The sequence below is a fragment of the Sturnus vulgaris genome, chromosome 1 (assembly GCF_052056855.1).
Source record: "Sturnus vulgaris isolate bStuVul1 chromosome 1, bStuVul1.hap1, whole genome shotgun sequence".
In the NCBI taxonomy this organism is placed as follows: Eukaryota; Metazoa; Chordata; class Aves; order Passeriformes; family Sturnidae; genus Sturnus; species Sturnus vulgaris.
In genome coordinates, this window is record NC_142243.1 from 56,081,216 (window position 1) to 56,102,451 (window position 21,236).

Consider the following 21,236-nt stretch of genomic DNA (forward strand, 5'->3'; position numbering starts at 1 on the left):
CGCCCTTGCATCTCCTGAAATAGCACGGTGGAAAATGGAGTGAATTTTTAAAATTAGACTAGTTTCAGAGCAGTTTCATGAAAAATTATGGGTAAGGAAGAATGTTCTGTATGTCACACTCCAAAGAATACAAAAGACGTTGGATGAAACAAATTTCCTTAAGCATGCTCTCTGAATGTTGGTGTCATCCTCTTCAAAGGATTACCTTTTATTCCAGCTCAGTAAAATCTGAGTTAGTTCTGAAATTCCATCAGAGTGCATACACATTTGTTCTGTTTAGATTTGTTCAAATCTAAAACAAGAAATACAAAGACTTAGAAAGCTGCCTCGCTGTAATGACGTGCTGAGAATGCCTTCATTAGTCAGTCTTTCTCAAATACATTCAGGTAAAGAATAAAATGTAATCTACACTAACTGCTAATACATTTGCAATAGCAGTATTATAATGAATACTTTCAAAAAATATTAGAAGAATGGCAAACTTCTTTGACCCAATTAAGGAAAGTTTTACTGCAAAATTTCCATGGAGATCCTTGGCTGCAGTACTTTTCTGCTTTCTCAATTAAATGTGACTTTCAAAAAATCTGTTTTTATTAATTTTAAATTTCTGGGTCATTCAAATGCCACAATATTAATCAAACAGGGTACGCATACAAACCAAATCAATTTTTTGAGTGTCAGCTCCAGTGCCTGAAAGTCATCAGTGAAAAGCTAAAAAACCTTGCACATGGCATAATCTGGTAAGTACTTGCCAACTACAGCTCCAAGTATGGAACAGAGACAAATACAAAACTCTTGAAATTTCACTTGCTTCAGGAATTACATTCAGGAATTACATTCAGGAATTTTTTCCTGCAGATGGATTGTACCAACAATGGATTTTGCATCTTTGTTTGAACTCCAAAATGGTGAAGCACTAAATGAAATTAATTCTGTTGAACACATTTTTAATGGGTGCACATGTATGCCCATGTGGTGTCATTCTGTAGAACCATCCCAGTGGTTGATGGCACACTTCAAAAGCAATTTTTTGACTAAACAAATGATAGGCAGATATGATATTTTTAAATTTCTGGCCACTAACATGAGATATGACTATAGTTTCTTTTGCTAATATTTGTAGGATTCTTGAAAAGATCACTCACTGCATTTATAATGACCTGTACTATTTGACCTTTTTGAGATAAAAAATATAATAAAATCTCTTTTTAAATGAAATAGGAATATATAACTGACAAAAAAGAGCCCCACTATTCTCAGAAAGATTTAAGCTTAAATTATTATTCCAGTTATATAATTCCTCAGTGAAGTGACCTTTCTTCAAAATGCATCAAGATATGAAGTATTCCATCTTTGTGCTATTTCAAGTTTTTTCATCAAGCATCTACAGAATAACTGAGTCACTACCAGCATGAGCACTGTCTACTCACTCCATGATTTTAAGACATTCAAATGTCTTCCAGTTGTGTTTTCCCCTGTACTTCAGCCAAGTTCTTAATAAGAGGCAATAGTGAATGTGCAATCAAAAAAAAAAAAAAACCAACAACATGGAGAAGCTCTTATCAAGTCAATGGGGAATATGAATTGCAAAGACAATGAGTATAAATAAGAAGAGTATACAAAATGCAAGAGCATCAGACTGTGAAACCTGTTCCTATGAATGAAAAGCATGGGAATATGGGATCTGAACAGCTTGTTCCAAAATTCTGCTCCATTTTATTATGATGTAAGTGAAACCACAAAATGGCTAATTAATTACAAAAAAACCCCACATTTACTCTGAAGCTCCATGGAAGGCTCCAAACTTACAGAATCAAATATAAAAAGCAGTTTTAAAAAAATTGTCTAAAAAATGCCAAGTAAGTACAGAAAGTGTTTTGGGAAGTCTGGTCAGTAAGAATACTAAAATTTAGATGTGAGGAGTAGATTAAGTATTTTCAAGCACCATTAAAGCTTGCTTCTTTTTGAGGCATCATCTACTAAAACAAAGATTTACAAGGATATATCCTTAGTGCCCTCTAGAAAGTATTTTTGCTGTTATAGATTAAAGTAAAATACTTCTTACACAAATACAAAAATATCATGCACATTGCTACACATAGCACCACTATTTGACTTGTTTTTATTCGTAAATAGAAGTCTGCTTACCAAAGGAAATTCAGTCATTGTATACTACTAGCCACAAAATCGAATCTCACTTGGATTTGTTGGACAAGATCAAATGATAAGCATGTAGGTCTCACTCCAGAGGCAAAAAGTCTGTAAAATCACTTCTCAGTGGACTTATGCATACATTTTGTATGGTGGGCAATGAACTCAAAGAGACTAAGGGTATTCTTTATTGCCATGGAAACAGATCTAGTTTCTCTTTTCTCCAGTTTGTAATATAACCTTGACAGTGACCATCATCTCTCAAAAGTCTCATATTTCTTTTCTTCATTCATAAACACAGGATGTTTTCAACAGCTGCTTGGTTAGTATTTATGCAAATTCTATGGCAGAGAAGGCAGAGAAATTGCTCTGTCTTAAGGAAAAATATCCAACTCCCCACCCCACTCCACCTCTCCCCACAAAAAAAGTAAAAAAAAAAAAAAAGAAAAAAAAGAAGTTAAAAAGAAGTCAAAGGATTGTGGCCATTCAGTCATTCAGTGACAGGACTTAATAACCCAAAATGGTATAGCAATTTGCTGGTTAACCACCAATTATCTCCTAAAGATATCTTCAATATTAAATATTCAGTACTGCATTATCAAAACTTCTCAACCCCAAATTAAACCCAAAGCAGACATAGTTTGAACTTACAAGGCAATTTAATGCAAACTGGGAGGACAATTGCCATCAGCAATCCACACTGGAGATTTGTGCACCTCCAACTTGTTACTTCCTGCTGCAAAGTAGTATACAGGTAAGTTCAGTGCTTAGCTGGTAAGTGAAAAATAAGTCTTTAAACCTCATTCAGCTTCACAGTTCCATTTTGCCAATTTATGCAGATAAATCAGATAAATCAGCTCTACACCACTGACTGTGAGATTCAATAAATTTCTTTCTTTGGAAGACATAAGCCTTTAAAATCTACTTCATGATTTACAAAAGCATCACTAATAAGTGTTCTTGTTAGAGCTGTAGACTGCCACTTTCTTATGATGAGATTTGTTGGCTCCAGTAGAAGGTGATAACAACCTGGGACTGCAGGCATGCAAGGATTTAATTGGCAGCCCTAGATACAAACGGCTACCCGCAGCTTGCTTATATAGTAGAAGCAGCAGATAGTAATTATAGTTTGAGCTCCAATCAGGTTTCATACATGTGACAGAATTTACAATCAGCACTGAGAACCATTCTACACTCAGGCCATACGACTCAGACAAGCCTTTTTCTAAATAACATATTTTTGTTTTGTCTCCCACTTTCACAAACATTACATTTGGTGATATCTGTTTTTTTTTCTCCTGTTATGCATTTATGACTGATTAAATCAGGTTTCAAAAGTTATTCATGTTCACAATTATCTAGATAAGTAGATTTTCTGAAAAGTGAGTCAGTTGTCTGACTATCATCAGAATCAATGGCATTTAGGCAATTTTTGCCTAAGGTTGTTTACAATAATAACAGGTGCTCATTTCCATACTTTAAAAATTGAAATGTGACTGAAAATTTGTCTTATATTTAGAGGTGTGGGAGAAAAAAAGGGAGGAGGCCACCAAGATGAGCAGGGGGATTGACCACCTCTTGCATGAGGAAAGGCAGAGAGAACTAGAGTTTTCAATCTGGAAATAGAAGGCTTACAGGTGACCTAACTGTGGCTTTCCAGTACCCGAAGGAAGTGTGCAAGGAATATGGAGAGGACTCCTTTACAAGGATGAGGAAAAATGGCTTCAAACTGAAAGACAGGAGATTTAGATCAGAAATTAGGAAGAATTTCCTTACTGTGATGGTAGTGAGACACTAGAACAGGTTGCCCAGTGAAGTTGTGGATGCCTTGTCCCTGGAAGTGTTTAATGCCAGGCTGGATAGGGCTCTGAGCAATCTGGTCTAGTGGAACATACCACTGCCCAGGACAGAGGGGTTGGAATTACATTGCTTTTCCCTTCCAATCCAAGCTCTATGATTCTGTGATTTTAAAGAGGAAATGGAAAATCCACTGAGTAGCATCAACCAGTAAGTCACTCCCCAAAGAAAGGAAAGCCTCTGTAAACAGTATGGCTTGTTGATGGCACTAGGAATTTACCTTTTCTCATTTCTATTTTTTCTTTCCCATGTAGATGTGTTGAATTGTGGCTGTGGACAATAAGCACATGCATACATCTTAAGGATTCCCTTAAGAAATAGTTAAAGTTGGTAGAAGTGTGGATAATTTTTACAAGCCTTTTTGCTTTCTGTCTGGAGTCAAGATCTACACTAGGTAGGGAATTTACTCTATTTTTATTTGAATTTTCTGGAATATTCAGAGACTGGAACAACTTGCTTCAGACTGAGACTCAGGCAACAGTATGACTACTTTACTTAGTGAAAAAGGAAATAAATAATATATTCACAGAATTGGAGACAACAGAGTTCCATGAAGTCAATTTACTCCTACCCTGTCCATGAAGGTTTACTTTCTATGGTATATATTCTTCCTCATTTTTTGTTCTTTCTTGGTTTTAAATGTCAATAAGAGTAAAGAAAATGTATTGAAAACTTTGATTCTGTTTTCTGCTGCACACCAACACTTGCTTTAGTGCCTCCAAGAAAATAAAGTAAAATATATTAAGTTCCTATGCTTTATTTTTTTAGGAAATTCTAGATATATATTCTGTGGCTAACATCTTCAGCTTAACACGAAATTTATGTTGTAACAAGGAGAGCACTTTCCACGACTTCATCCGTTTATATTTCAGTGGATAGACATTTCTCATATTTAATAGGCCTTTGCTCAAAAGCTGAAGTTATTCCAGCAAGACTCATGCCCCCATACATACATTCCTAAACTGCCATTACCATGAATTTCATCTTTTATTTGCTTGCACATTGTACCAGCTTTCTGCCTGCACCTGTTTTTCTTCAGGACATCAATCTATCCCCAGTATTTCTGCTTGTACTCTTGTAAAAGATGTGTTGGTGGATTGGCATATTGACATCACTGACATTACTGAAAATTAATCACAGAAAGTCACCATTATTTTACTTGGTCTCATTTGTCTAACCTTCAAATTATCTGAATGAAATAAACAAAACTTTAAACATGATGAAAAATGCATAAATCTCAAAGAGTTAATGGGAAATGATGATCAACTCCCTTCAGTTCTGTCAGTTGTATAAAGGGAATGTGAATTCACTTGTATTTCCTCATTCATAGTACAAGTGAGCTGATGAAATGATAAAGAATTTCAATCATGCACCAGAGAGAGATTTATAATTACCCACCATCTAATTTTTTCTTTTACATGCTACAAGCACTTCCTTTCATAGCTTATGTTTATAGATTTTGCATATCTGCATCTTTGCTCATGTACTGACTTATAAACATTCCAGATTTAACAATCCAAGATATGAGGGCTGTTAAAATAGAAAACCCATTCCAATTCTTTCATTTCCATTTCATGTGTTTACCACTATTTTGTAGGTATGACTTGGGAGAATACCTGAAGATGAATGTTGAAGACACACAAAAATCACATTATATCCTGAGTTACTTGGAATTTCTTCTGTGTTCTCCTCATGTATTTGTATTTGAGTTTATAGTAGAGTTATGATCATGAAAGATTTCAAAACACAACCCAAACCCCCCAAAACAACAGCAAACCTGAAGCCCTGACATACTAAAAATCTTCAGAAAAGACCAGCAGACATGCAAATACAACCAAATATCGTTTCTTATTTATATGGGAGAAGTTTCCGACTTGCAAGAATTAAGTTAGCAGGGACTTTTTTGTTTTTTAGGTAAGATAACATGAATTGCCATTAGCTGGGTCTCATTTATTTGTTGTGACACCTAAAACCTCAATTTCAGTTTTGCTGCACAAATTTGAATTTGAGCTACAGAAGCATCCCCCCCTCAAGAAAATAAAATGGTGACCTCTTTCTATCTGATAATTCTGGCCATTATGATATTTCAGATGCTTTGACACTACCTAGGAAGCCTGGCCATGATTATAACGGCTGTTAATGAAAACAATCCACACAATTGTAACAATGGGTTACTTGACGAAAAATTTAGATACATCACACAACTATCCTTAAGAAGGGAAGATTCATAGAAGAGTCCAAGAAATGTGAAACACAGGAAGGTCATTTTTCTCCTAAAATTCCCTCCTCCTTCCATCACCTCTGATTTTATGGATTTTTAGACCAACACAAATTTTTAAAACAAATTCTGTTCCAGGAACAAGACTTCATGTATTTTGCAGAGACAGGGAGGACTTTCTATACACCTCAGACTGGTGTCCCATAGGAAACTTACTGCATATTCCCTTCATCTTTGCTTGTCAGGAAAAGCAGCACAGAGTGCATTGACTGATGCATGCAGCATACTTTTGATCTCAATGAAAATTTAGCACTCATACAAAAAATTCTCTCATCCTTGAGCCACTGAAAAGGAGAGGGAAAGTAGACAAAATTAACAAGAAATGCCATTGAAACAAGTCAAAATTGTGCCTCTAATGAAGTATTTCCTATGGACATCAGGCAGCTATTAGGTGGTTTGGTGAAAGCTCAGGATGCTTCACAAAAGCCCTTTATCTCCAACAGTGCAAATGAGGTTAACGGACTCATTTTCACTCTGTGATTCACTTCCTCTGTTCTGTTTCTTTGTTTTATACAGATAATTGGAAACAACAAAGAAACATCATTCTCTAGATCTTAGTAGGGAAAAGAAGTTCACTTCTTTCCAAAAACACGAGTTTAAAAGAAGATAAAGAAGGAAAATATAAACGTGTGGGCAGAAAATAATAGTTCTATAGAAGGGTAATAGGCAATTAGCACCCACCCTCCCACATTCACACAATCTACAGAAATTGCTCATCTTAAATAAATAGGCTTGAATAAAACATCACTACTGTCTGTCCCTTGGGAGGATCTCAGTATTGCTGGGAGATGGCACTGGAGAGGCACAAATCAAGGGGAAAAAAAGACGTTAATGGTACTGAACATAATATTCTCGACAGAGAAATAAAGAATACTCTTATGATATACTTACAGTTTTTTAAAACTAGAAAAGTTACTTCTACAAGCAGAAGTCAAAAATACTCTCTTTTCCACATCTCCTTTATTTAAATCTTACCGCATGTGTTGTAAAAATCTGGCTCTGCTGGTCAATGACAAGCATTTTTGAGTAAATATTGTACCACAGCTCTGAAATGCAACTTCTAATTTTTTTCTTCAGCAAAGACAATAACATTGCCTATAGTATATATTTGTTGTATTGACCGAAGGAAACAGGAAAACAAAGAAGCTCACATATTTTGGAAACAAAGAAAGGGAAAGTTTGGAGAACAAAACACTTGCATACATATAGTAGCTCCTTCTAACATGAAGTAGGCCATCAAAGAGTGTTTAGAGCATGCTAGAAATGCTGTACAACCTCTCCAAACACAAATTCAATGGACTGAGCTTTCTCAGTATTTTGAAAAGTCAAGAAATATAGCAGTGGGATTGGATGAATATCATAACACTGCGATCTTTAAATCTCATCATTTAGCTTCTGCATCTGTTATATATGTTTATATTTCATAATACAAAGGTTTAACAGTGTAAGTATCTGTAACTATCATATTTAATTCTTTAGCAAAGAAATCTAAATTCATTTTCATAACAAAAACATATCATCACCGAAAAATTGATAATTATTTCTGCTAGCCATCTAGCATTGTGCAGATGGCTACTGCCCTCTGAATTCAAGAAGTTATCACTTCCTAAACAACTATGCGTATTTGCAGCAAAGAAGTGTTTGATGTTTTCTTATCTGAACTTATTCCTAAGGAAATTAATGAAAATGTCTTTGATGACCACTTGGCCCAAATGTTTGAGGTTCCCCACTATTCTCCTTTTCAGCATCCTTTTGCAAATGTTATTTATTAAAAGCCATGAACTTGGAGTGCTTCTAAAGACAAATGAGGAGGAACATGTACATTTGGAGGTAATAGAACAAAAATACCTTTTGCCTTTTAAGATGCAGGTCATGAATATAATGATTAGGTTTCTAATATGCATCCAAAAGACTGTCTTTAAGTTGCAGTCTTTAATATATTATTTTTATATATATAAATAAATAACATACATTTATATAGAAATATTATTATTAACTTAATAATTATTAAACTTAATATTATAAATGGGTTCTATAAATTAAGCTTCCTCAGATTCACAGCTTCTGACAGTTAATGTAAGTATAGTGCTGCAAATGCAGATTTTGAAATCAACTTTGGACATGAAGGTTAGGACACCACTGTTCTTTTGACATACCTTTCGAAGACTTTTCAGAGAAGGAAAGATACTAAGAACAAGCAAAAACCCCATAGTTTGTGCAACGGGACCATGCATTTGCATGAACAGATGTGGGAATGAAACTTCAGGGAATTCATGATTGACTTCCATATCCCACTAGAACAATATCTGCATGCACTCTTGTTTTTTATGGAAATATGGTGGAATTTTAAAGTACAGGTCAGCAATCACATATCAAGCAGATTTTATAGTCCAATTGAAATTACAATAAATCAACCTGAATTTTGACTGAGAAAAGCTATAAGCTACCTGGAGAAACTAGACAATCTATCTATCAAAGACAGAACAACAGAGGTAAAAGACATTTCAAAAGAAATCAGTCAATCAATCTCTCTCCAGAAATGTAATAATGATCTGGGGATTTTACCTATCAAAATTAGCAGAATTTAACACTCGATATATTATGTACAGCATTTCTTCTCATTGTCTCCTATGTGTGCTTAATAAAATCATTTAATTAGAATGTCACAGACTGTTCTGACAAATTGAACATACTATGTTTTGACAACAAAATAATTTTCACACTTTAGCATGTGGAAACTGGCTATACTAGAACTCTTATTTGCGGCAATGGCTAAAAAAAACAGTATTAGCTGAATTAAGGATATTGGAAAACATGCACGTTACAGCAAAAGGAAGCTTAACTCTTGTGACAGACCAACTTTAATTTGATAACAACGAAATGAAAATAATCTTGAAATCACTGTTTTCCCTTTCTACTTAGCGTACTTCATATAACACTAAGTTTTCCATTCCTTGGGTGATGTTATGACTATTTATGGTATCACATTTATATTTTATTTTAATTAGACATGCACCTTGTAAGTTTGAAAGAAATAAATTTTTAACACTGATAAATTCTGCTTTTAAAATTTATGTTCTCTGTCTGAAGAATTCATGCTGAACATTAAATGTGTAGCACACTTCAAAAGTGCAACCTGCAATTTTTTGGATCAAAAATATTTTTGACACACAAACATACTTTTTAATATGGAAATTTAAAAGCCAATTTTAAAAATCCAAGAGTTTTGACCTTTTTTGATTTTCATAAATGCTAACATAGAAGACCAAGGACAATAAATATTGGAGGCACAATTCTTAAGAACCCATTTTTAGCACATAGACTGACAAGAGACAAAAGTATTGAACAGTCTAAGGTTTCAAACTATGTGAGCTTCTCAATTATCCAGAATCATGATAATGCTTAAAAATCAGCAAAAGATTAAGACCTGTCCTGAACTATGATTTTTTCTTTCCTCTTCAGGATTTCAAACTCTAAAATGATAGGTTTGTTTCTCTACTTGGTGTCTTTTGTTTAAATGATTAAGAGTCTCTTTTCTCTGAAATGTTCAGAAATCTGAGATATCATTCCAAGTTAGATTGAAAGTGAAATTAAGTTTAGTATTGTACTTTTTGATGAGCAGCACCTAGGCTTTTAACCCATAATAAATGAATTGCATCCTGAACTCCATTTCACCTGTTACATAGATTAAAAGACAACAGCATTTTAGGCGCATACTTGTTTTGATATTTTTTACCTCCAAAGTAATATTTTTCTCCAGTCTTGACTTGTAGAGGGCTGTTAGTTCGAACAGCTGAAGCTTCATCGCCATCAATGGTGAGGACAGCAAAATTTTCCTTAGCCAGGAATCGAACTTCATGCCACTGCCCATCATTGAGACCAGAGCCTACGAAGAACCAAAAACCATCGCAACATTTTACTTACTCCAATATTTATTATCTCTAAGTGCATTGTATGTCACTTTCCCAGTCTTATAAGGTTTAATAAAGGGTACTGCAGAAATGAAATAATTTTAGTGGGATAACAAAGTATTGTTATTACAAAGAAATCCACATTACATCGTAAATACAGGTCTTGGAACTACCGAAGTCTCCATGCTCACAGGCATGATAGTATCTAACTAAGATGTTATCACTCACCATTCCTATCAAAAGGCCATATTCCGCATTTTACTAATAAAGAATATTTCTTAATTGTTTCTATGATCAAGCTCAGAAGGAAAGGATACCGATTCATCCATTTAACTAGAGTAACAGCGCCAAAGGGCACATTATGCTCATGTTAGGCATATCTCAAGTTAGACATTTCCAAGAAAATTGAAAGGAAAAATGGGAGGGAAAAAGGCTCACATAGAAGGTGAATTCACAGCTAATTGGGATGTAGGGCTACTCACAGAAGAGGAAGACAGAGGAAGACATTATCACAGAGGAACTTCAAAACCAGCAAATGTTTTAGGATCCCACAATCTTATGGGAGCACCATCCTCCAAATACTGGCAGCAGTGAAGCAGATGGAATTGTTCATTCATTCAGATCTTTTAAGACCCACGGAATTTATATACTTCTAATATTGTCTCCATCAGCTGGTAGAAAGCCAGTTTGCCTAGCACATTCAGAACTCCCAAAGGGTATTGGTTTGTTCTACTCATTTCCATGCAGACAGGTTATTCTGGGTCAGCATGTAAGTAGCAAATGCTGTAGTAAAAGCAAACTGCAAGTTTTGGCACCCCTTACAAGCAACATACCTAGACAAAGTCACCCAGCAAAATTTCACTTCCCAAAATAAACCTCAATGCAATATGATAAGCTATTTCTAAAATTAAGTGGGAAGCAAAATGTCAGCAGAAGTATAAGGCAACATGACTTTTCAAAATATTCCAAAGAATGTTACCTTCCATGAACAAAGAACAATGGTCTCAGCAGAGAGATACACCTAAACATTTGATGAATATTTTTTCCTAGTGTTTTCACATCCTGATTAAAATATGAGATCAAGTTGTGAAATAAAATAATTAAAAATAATAAAAAATAATAAAGTAATAAAAACTCTCATAATATTCTCAGAAAATTCATTAGTATGAATAAAAGTGGCAGAAGCCTCTTGAAAATGTATCAGTAAGAAATGTTACTACTAAAGCATGTAAGCTTATTCAATGCAGAGTAAGAACAGATGAAAGACCTAATATACCAAATACAAGAGAATTTTTCTTTCTGTTTGTAAGCTCTTTCTCTATTTTCATTACATTTGAAAATGAAGAAACTGAAAAACATATAATTATAACCCAGATAATATTAATTTCCCCTGATAATAAACTAAGAGAGAAAAAGACACAATTTTTATAGACTTCCAAACCAAAATTGTTACAGCGTGTGCTACTCCAACTGAAGCTTATCAGAACATACTTAAAGCTCCAATATTCCAGCCTGAGATGACCTAGTAATAAAAAAATCTATTTTACATTTCTTATTGAGGTATTCAGTATTACCTTGAACTGAATAACAACGACCAGAGACTCCTGGACAAAATTAAGAATTGGCTATTAAAACACAAGGTACAGAAGTAGCGGCATGAGCTGTTCATCACAGGAGGAGGTATATCTAAAACACTCTCTAGAAAGGGGGATATTGCAGAAACCAAGACACAACAGGATATGAGGCAAGAAGGTGCACAGCTGAGCACAGCCAAGGCCCTCAGCCCCAGGCAGGGAGAAGTGAGGGGAAATGGGGTCAAAAAAAGGCTCTGCCAGTTCCAAGGGAGAGCAGTAGCAGGAACTAGAGGACCAGCTCCAGGAGAGCAGAGGAACAGCTCAAGAGAGCAGGAGCAGCAGAGTCCTGGTCTTACCCCTGCATCCTCTCTTGGGTGCTGCTCAGGAACTGGATGTAGAAGAGTTGTGACTAAGGATGTTGAGCTTCAACAAGAAGGAGGAAGAAAGGTGTTATTTCAATGGCTGCCTTTATTTCTCATGTCTTGGGGTGACTTTATGATGCTTGTATCCCCAATCGTCTGTTCTGTTGGTGTTGAATATTGAGTTCTGCAGCTTTAAGACTGGTTCCAGGAGTGAAGGGGGAGAGAGAAGAGGTGCAGAGTTTGTTATCAGAGACTGCACTTGCTCCCCGGCATCCTTCACACAGACTGTGTTGTCTGCAGTGGACAGCAGGAGAGAGCTCTCCTTTGCTCTTGGTTAGTTTTCTGGCTAGCTGAGGCAGAGAAGCCCCCTGGAGTGTGGGATTTTTTTTTCCTTTTTTCTTGGAATTGTTCGAACCTGCTGTGGACTGGAAACCCAGAAGAGCACCAGGAGCTCACACCTGTGTCCCACCAGGCCTGGCCTGGCCTGGGCTGTGGCACTCCCCAGCACAGGAGGGACTGAGAACAGACTGAGTGAGCCGGGCTGCAACCCACGGAAGGGACTCTGCTGAATTTGTCATCTCTTTGGAACAGCGAGAGGTTTTGCTGTTTAGTATTGTTCATTTTGTGCTGGGGAGTGCTTTGTCTGTTAAATAAACAGGTTTTTTTTTCACTTCTCTCTAAGGAAATATTTCCCTGAACCAGCTGGGAGAGGGACTGCTTGAATCTGTTTCCTAGAGAGACCCCATTCAAAGGTTTCCTCCCAAATTTGCCCTAAACCAGGACCTAGATCTATTTTAATTGGCAATGAATTAAAATAATTTTCACAAGCTGAATCTGTTTTGCTTGTGACTGTAATTGCTACATGATCTCCCTGTCCTTATCTCACTCCATGAGCTTCTCAGTCCTATTTTCTCCCCTTGCCTTGTTAAGGAATGGGAGTGAGAGAGCCCACCATGACAACTTATGGAGCTAAAGACAGATGATTGTGCTATAAAATTTGAAATTCACTATATTTCACATAATAAGGCTAAGTTTGGCATCCTCACCTCTTGAGGATACTGCTTCTTGAAAGAATGAACTGAAAGTACTAATGAGAAAAGTGTTTTAAGTTAAATATGGCATGAGATACAAAATACTTCAATTATTTTAATGGTTTGTGCTGTACTGTCCCCTCACTGCAGTGAAGGGAAAGCCCCCAAGCTCAACAGCAGCATGATGAGAAACTGAACACTACAATGACTTAAGGCAAAAAGCAGGTGGAGGGAAGGTGGATCAGCAGAGCAGGTGGTTCTTCTGAGCAGATTGAGAAATGAGAGCATGAGGAGAGCTGCAGGTTTAGAGCAAAAGTGATTTCATGCATTCTCTCTGTGAACATAGCATTTAGCAAGATATATAGTAAGGGAACATATTGCTGTCTGTAAGCTGCTTGCTAGAGGCATGATTGGAGAAGCATTGCTATTTTGACTGAGTTGAAAATATCTGCCCCTACAAGTAGGCATCATTCCTGTCAATCCCTGAAAGATGACACTGTTTCTGCTTTATGAACTCTTCAGTGTATTGATACAAAATAATAATGAATTAAGGCTGTTTTCTTCTTTGCTTACAGGTATCAACCATCCTCATGGAGCACTGCAGTATGACAGTAATAGTCTCAACTGTTCTGGCTCAAAGTTGTCATAAAAACTCTTGTGCAATTTTATGTTTGCTTAGAAAACGTGAACATTTTTTCCTTTGGAGTTTACCAATGAATGCCAATGAGAATTGCTCATCAGTACTCAGCAAATACTCACCATTGTCTTTACAGAATTGTGCTCCCCAGTCAAAAAACTAAAACCACCTTTTATCTCTGCCACTATTTTTTCTGATTTTTTATTTATGTGTATTAGCAGCAGTAATGCTAACCCTCCTTTATAAATGACACAATGATTTGTGTCAGGAACTTAAATTATTATTGGGATATATGATATATTCTCTCTCTCTCTCTCTCTCTCTCTCTCTCTCTCTCCATATATATATATATGTAATGGGGGATAAATTTTATACTTGCATGACCTGTTTCTATTGCAATATTTTATTACATGACTCATATATATTGAGGGATTATTTTTACTTGCTGAGATCTTTCTGTAAACCAAGACTCATTAGAAAGAGTAGATCATGTCTCCTGATAATTAAAGAATTTTCGGCTGGAAAATTTAGGATGGCTTACACCCCAAATGCACAAATTACGGTTTCTCATTTCAGATTAATTTCCTCATCTGAGCTGATACATATATTTATTTGCATTCCTTTTCTTCTTACTCTTTTTTGGTATGCATGTTGAAAGAAAAAAAAATAGAAATACATATTGCTGCAACTACAAATTCCCTACTGAGTTCTGAAAAAGATGGTTTCATATGCAAATTAAATATCTTAATGAAATGCATTCTCTATGTAAGCTTTCTATTTAAATGACATTATTTTAAAAGTAGGACTCTTGAGTTAGGCACTTTGACTGAACATGAAGAAACAGATGTTTTGCTTATTACAGACATAGAAGAAGAACTAGATTAACGAATGCCAAAAAGGTACCAGAGTTTAATACGTAATGGAGAATTCAGAAAGCTAACATCTGGTCGAGTTTTGCCTTGGGGAAAACTAAATTAGCAAAAGTTTCAAATTCTTCTACAGATAACCTTGTGTGATCAAATCTCCCTTCAAAAGGTACTGACCCATGCAGTTACTATCAATGAATGCTAGCTTATACAGTCTGCTGATGTGCATGCACAAAATTCTTCTGAACATAGTGAAATTCTTCTGAAATTCTTAACAGTATAGCATTGTCACATTAGAAGAAAACTTTGTCTTAATTTTGATATACGACTGTAACCCAAAATTCAGTTTAGATGTTAAAGAAGAAACCAAGGAAGCACTGGATCAATGCAAGGCTATGCAGCTGCATATGGGTCATTAGCTCCCACTGTTGTAGTAAATATTTTGTATTATAATTTCTTGCATATTCTACTAGGAGATGAAGCCCTCAATACTCAGCCTGAAAGCAGAGGGAAAGGTTTGTTTGTTATTGCTTTCACTTTAGCCAGACAGAACCACGTTTCAGGATGGTGTTGTAATTGTTATTCCTGATTATATGAAAACAAGCCAACAATGTTTTGTTTGAAACATTCAGCTGTGTTCAATATACAGCAATATATGCCATGAATATTCAATCAGAAAAAAATAAAATATAATCACCAGATGTATTTACAAGAGCTGTGCTTTATCTGTATGTAGTTAATTGTAATTTTAAACTGGAAAAGGAAAACCACAGCTCCTTCTAAAATAATATTTTAGATAGTTTCTTCAATAAGCTAAGTATATAATCTGTTATATGACTTTTGATTCAGAAAAAATATTTTAAGTTTTATTCATTTGTTGGCTATTCCAATGAACAGTAAGATAAAAGAGTAGCAAATTCAGACCTTGAATGTATTTTGATGATGAAAACTTTGTTCTCTAACAGAAACAAAACAGCTATGTCAAATTTTGTCCTCATGTTTAAGCTCAGAGTTCATTTTTCAGTTGAGTAGTTGGAAAAATGCTCCAGTTTTGCCTGTTGGAGATATCTAATTTATAATGATTTTGGAAATTAATACCAAAAGAGAAAAAATGAGCATTTAGCTTTATATGCATCTCTATCCTTGTATGTATAGGACGTATTTTGGAAAGGGCAGGTTATTTTCTTGTTTCTACAGTTAATACTGTTGTGCTGGAAACAGAAAATAACAAATACATAAATCTACAATGCAGTAGATTCTTTATAACGTTCATACCTACTCATACCTTATAAAAGCCTTGACTACTGGTGATTTTAATGTAAGGAACCATAAACCTGGCAAATAATGGTCAAATTCATAGAGACTTCTTTTTGTTCTGTCTTTTACTGAGAAGTAATAAAAACAGATAAAATAATGTTTGCACTTGAATGACAGAAAAACAATATTTGCAAATTCTAAGTTTAACCACTTGTAGAATCTAGTGCAACTGCTGAAACAATTTTAGCTTTTCAAGCACAGGATTTTCCTCTCCTCTCTCTTCTGTGCTTCATACATTCTTTATTCTCAGTAAAAAAATAAAATTGAATTGGCTTTTTGCCTTAGACATGAAAATATATACATCTGGAAATTAGAATATCGATACTTTTCAGCTTGCGGAAAGAATGCTGTTGTTAAAGATCAAACACAACTTTTTCCACTGCCCTCTTCCTCTATTCCATTCAATATCACATCAGAAAATGTTGATTCGCAAAATGCAATCTGTGCTCTGGAATTTCATAAGACACCTGCTCAATGGCAATCATCCCCATGAATGGCTCCTGGAATAATCTTTACTGAGAAACAGGCAATGGTCACTCATTATCTATGAGTGACCATTACTAATAAAAATATTATTTTGCATAACCTTAGCATATTACTTATTATTTAGCATAACTGTTCTGAACTCCCCAAAACTATTTGCGGATCAGGATCGAGCTTTATCTGACTTTAAGCTGGCAACACTATCATTATCATACAACATTGTCCCCCATACCCAGACAATGATCATCATTGAGACTCAAAGACATTTACCTACATCTAAGAGTACCTAGAACAAAATCAACTTCCTTTACTTAAAACTATGAACATGCTAAGGCAAAATATGATCTATTATTAAGATTCAAGCAATTTCTATAATCATTATCAAATCTGGCAATTTAATTCTGCTTTATCCTACATACACACTTCATAGAAGAAACTTCCAGAGTTTTTTCTGGAAAACAGCTTTTTTTATTTCCCCTTCTAAATTATATGAAACAAACCATCTTAGAAACATCATTACACTTAAAAATCTTTAACTTAATTTTATAATTTTAATCATAATCTGCTAGATACCATACTGCAATGAATTATTCTTTTTATATGTTAAACATCTTAATATTTTGATAAGTGAGCTAACCACTACTTTCCATCTTTTGAAACTTTAAGATATTTGTTTTGTGGCTGTTGTGGGTTGAATTGTTCCTTTTTCTTTTTTGCGGATTTTTTCCCATTATTATGCTAAGTATTTGTGGTTACACCTTAGTAGCAATAGTTTTCTCTCGCAGGGGCGTGGGGGATAGGGGGAGACTGGAAAAGGAAAGGTGGGACAGGGGTTTGGGGCGGGCTCTCGCTCTCTCGCTCGCTGGTGGAGTGAAAGGAGGACGGCCAGGGCTCCGATCTGGCATCTTCCCCGCCATCCCAGCGCCGGGAGCCACGTTCCCTGCTGTCAGACACCGCTCTGCTGCTCTCCCACCTCACCCTACTGCCCCCGGGCACTGTGCCGAGCACCACGACCGACACCGTGAGGGGGAGCGGCTCCTCCATCCCCCTCAGCCCTGGGCCGCCGCCGCCATCACCCAGCGCCTTCAGCTGAGCGAGCCCTGCCCTGCCCACAGCACCGGGAACTGAGCGCAGGGAGAGGGAGCCTGTGGCCAAAAGGGACTGGAACTGAGCTACACTGCTCTGCTCTGGGGTCAGCTTTTATAGATGATGGTGTTTCTGCTGTTTGCCTTGTTACATGTTAAGCCTATCCCCATATCTCCTGCCTGAGAGCCTCTAATTTCAAACTAAAATAATTAAAAGGGAGAGGGTTGCACTCTGCATCTCAGGAAAGGGGTTCTCGCCTTTCCCTAGCAAAATACCTGTCTTTCAAACCGAGACAGTGGCTATTATTCTGTCATACTTTGTTTAACCTTATTTGGGAAGGCCTTTCTGAATTTGAAACCCTTATGTATCACTACAATTATTTATATTTATTGTATATTTATTATTTAAAGGGCAAAATTTGAAAAGAAATAGAGCAGGTCAATGTCAGTATTTTGTCTTATCTTTGGACTAATCAAGTTCAGATGCCTTCAAAACCATGACTGAGACAGTTCTTATTCTTTGACATTCATGTTGGGTAAACAATCTAAAAAACCAAAATAAGTAGATACTTCAAGCAGGGAAGGAAAGTGAATCTGCAACTATTAATTTCACAATACTGAAGTATTCAATGAAAAGAAGCATAGACTAGTGGTATCTCCCTAGATTTTCTCACTAGTTCCCAACCTAAACACTTTCACTTTGGTGTAAGCAGCACACTTAATTGCAAACAGAACAGAACTTGGTGCAGAGGGTTTTGTTGGTAAGAAAAAAAACAGGTACAAAAAGCAGAAAAAACTCCACTGAACTAAAAGGAAATTGACATTTTCTGACCAGCAGCTAAAATCAAGTATTTGTTTTGATATTTTAAATGCCTGAGACAAGCTTACTAGCCTGGGCTCTGAAACAAGAATAATATTTAAAAAACAATTTTTAGTAGGAGATTACTCAAGGATATAAAAGCTGTGCACAACTTAAAGTACTCTGGCAAAGTGAAGCCTAAATTGGTCTTAGATATCCAAACAGTTTTTTCAATGCCTATTTGTGGCAGTTATTAATGCATGACTGAGAGTTTGAAGTATATGATGGGAGAAGAGGTGATTGAGCTTTATCACTTTTTTCGCTTAACTTGTGATACAATAAAACAGATTTTATGTTGCTCATTTGGCAATACTTTTAAATCAGCACCTACAACACTTTCATTATGCTCCTGCTTAGAAGATATAGAAATCTCTAACCTCAAGGTTTTCTGAAAGGAAATTTACATAGCAGCCGTCTTTGTTCCTTAATACTATTTTACAAAAATTCTGTCTACAGTTTTTTCTTCATTGTACTCAGGCCCCACACAACAAATAGGAGAAACATTGCAGATTTTCTTCTAATTAAAATATTGCGCTTTTTACAGGGATTTTCTTATACATCTGCCTCTGTCCCAGAGACATGAGCTGTAGAAAAAGCTCCTACCAGGAAAAAATTACTAAATATTGGCATTATCTAGCAAATAACAATGACCAATTTAATAGTGTTTCTTCAATATCTATTTTAATAAAACTCAAACTTTAACATTAAAGTTCTAAACATTAAAGCATTTCTTATTTAAAGTAATTTGGTTTTTTTTAAACATGGAATAGTCCACTGCTGGAACCAAACACTGCTACATATGAAAACTGATTTTCTTTGAATGAATTTCCACGGGGTGGTTGAAACCCTGTTAGTGACACATTGAGGCCGGACTTAACCTTGCTACAGACCAGATCTGCAGCCAAAAACAAGAGCAGAGAACTCTGCACAGCAGAAGACAGTTTTGTGCTTGAACCAGGCTCTTATAGAGGTGGAGGTAAAAGTCTACATGTAAACTGAATTGCGGGTTTTAGTTTGTTGCTGAAGTGTGTGTGCAGAGCAAATCTTATAGTTGTCACCACATAGTGGACTTTATTTTTATTAGTAAAAGTCTCCATGCCTGAGGGCTGTATTTTCTCCAGATGAAACTGAGTCCAAACTCACAAACTCCACTCTCATGTGCAAATGATTTTGCATGGACTTTCAGGTCTCAGCATGCAATGCTCTGCTCTCTTGTTCACTCACTCCTATTGCTCTGCAGTGCTTGCTACTGAAGCCAGAGTCAGATCTAAAATGTTTAAAGTGTTTGTTTTGGACATCAGGATCTTGATTCAAAAAGAAAACAGCCTGTTCTCTTCTATCAAAAGCCCTAAGGAAAAAGTGATAAAACACCACCCTGCTGTAACACTCTGCAAGGGGGAAGTTCAAGTCGCTCCTTGCTTCAAGAAGAAAATACTTTCTCCATAATTTCCATGTATTTGCTGTCACAGATCATTATTTTTGTTAAGCAGGTATATGTTTTTCAAAACCAGGAAGTTGACAGAGAAAAAGAAAGTTCTTAGTGAACAATAGTCAAGTCTTAAAATAATGCTAATTTCAAATGATCCACTTTCTTAACTAGAAGTATTTTTTAATAGAATCATAGAATCTCTAAGGCTGGAAAAGACTTCCAAGATCGAGTTCAGACTCTGACTGAACAGCATCATGGCAACTAAACCACAGCACTAAGTACCATTTCCAGTCATTCCTTGAACACTTCCAGGGATGATGACTCCACCATCTCCCTGGACAGCCTGTTCCAATGTTTAACCACACTTTCAATGGAAACATTCTTCCTGATATCCAATCGGAATCTCCCCTGGCACAGTTTGAGACTATGTCCTCTTGTCCTCTCTGTACAGGACAATATTGTTATTATACATTATGTTTTCTTTGTTAAGAGCACAGTAGCAGGTAAACATAAAATATATTCTGTCTCAAAGAGAGACACAATAAAATATTTGGATCTTAGGGAGTGGTTTTCTATGCTAACCATAAAAACATAATTAAATGCTAGCATTGTTAGGACTGCTTTACATTTTACTGAATATTGACTTTCACAGTTGGACAATGCAAGTTACATCTCAAAGTCGATAGCCTGTACTCTGACTGTCCATTAACTCTAGGTTTTAGAGTGTATTTCATGTGTTCATTTATGAGGAAGTATCTAATAAAAGCAGCTTTTCAGCATAAAAGAAGTTCTAAGAATTAAAGAAACTTGAAAATGCCTCCAGCTCCTCTGTTTCCCTGCCAGTTTGATACAGCAGCGTTCCCTCTCACCTGCATTTTTCACTAGAGGTTTGTCAAAGAGGAATGAGTTATTTAAATGGCTAAACCTCACACCTTTGAAAAAGTATCAGACCATCTATTCTTTAAACAAACAGTGCCTTATTTTGCTGCTCATTAACACAGCATTAGCTGAACTTTGAATTTCAGTGGAGTATCCCCAGAGTCCTGGAAAATGAGGAATGACTTCATACCCAATGAAAGAGCAAAGTTCTTTCAAGTACAGCCACAACAGCAGTGGATCTTTCAGCACAGCAGTGAGATCAGGGCTGAGTACTGTTACAGTTCTGGGTCCTAGAAGAGCTACCTTTGAAACACAGAATGAATCCATTGGCCGTAAGAGAGGAGAGTCGGGAAGACAGCAGTCCTGTCAATATGATTCATAGGACACTGAGAGAGCTGACATGGGAGAAACATACTGATATGTATCCATGTACACATGATACAAGTAACTGCTAGTTAGTATCAGAGGGACTGAGAGATCTGAAACTGTGATGTTATCATTACAACTATAAAATCAT

At 36.0% G+C, this 21,236-nt stretch overlaps 1 protein-coding gene across 3 annotated transcripts in view; it reads right to left on the reverse strand.

Annotated features, from left to right (window-relative positions):
- The window catches only part of CNTNAP2 (contactin associated protein 2), a 1,082,030-nt gene that overhangs the window by 459,729 nt on the left and 601,065 nt on the right, over positions 1 to 21,236 (reverse strand). For all 3 annotated transcript variants that reach the window (XM_088167403.1, XM_088167401.1, XM_088167409.1), the window contains one exon: positions 10,023 to 10,172. In XM_088167403.1, the coding sequence (XP_088023529.1) occupies positions 10,023 to 10,172 (150 nt within the window). The remainder of the gene's footprint in view (positions 1 to 10,022; positions 10,173 to 21,236) is intronic.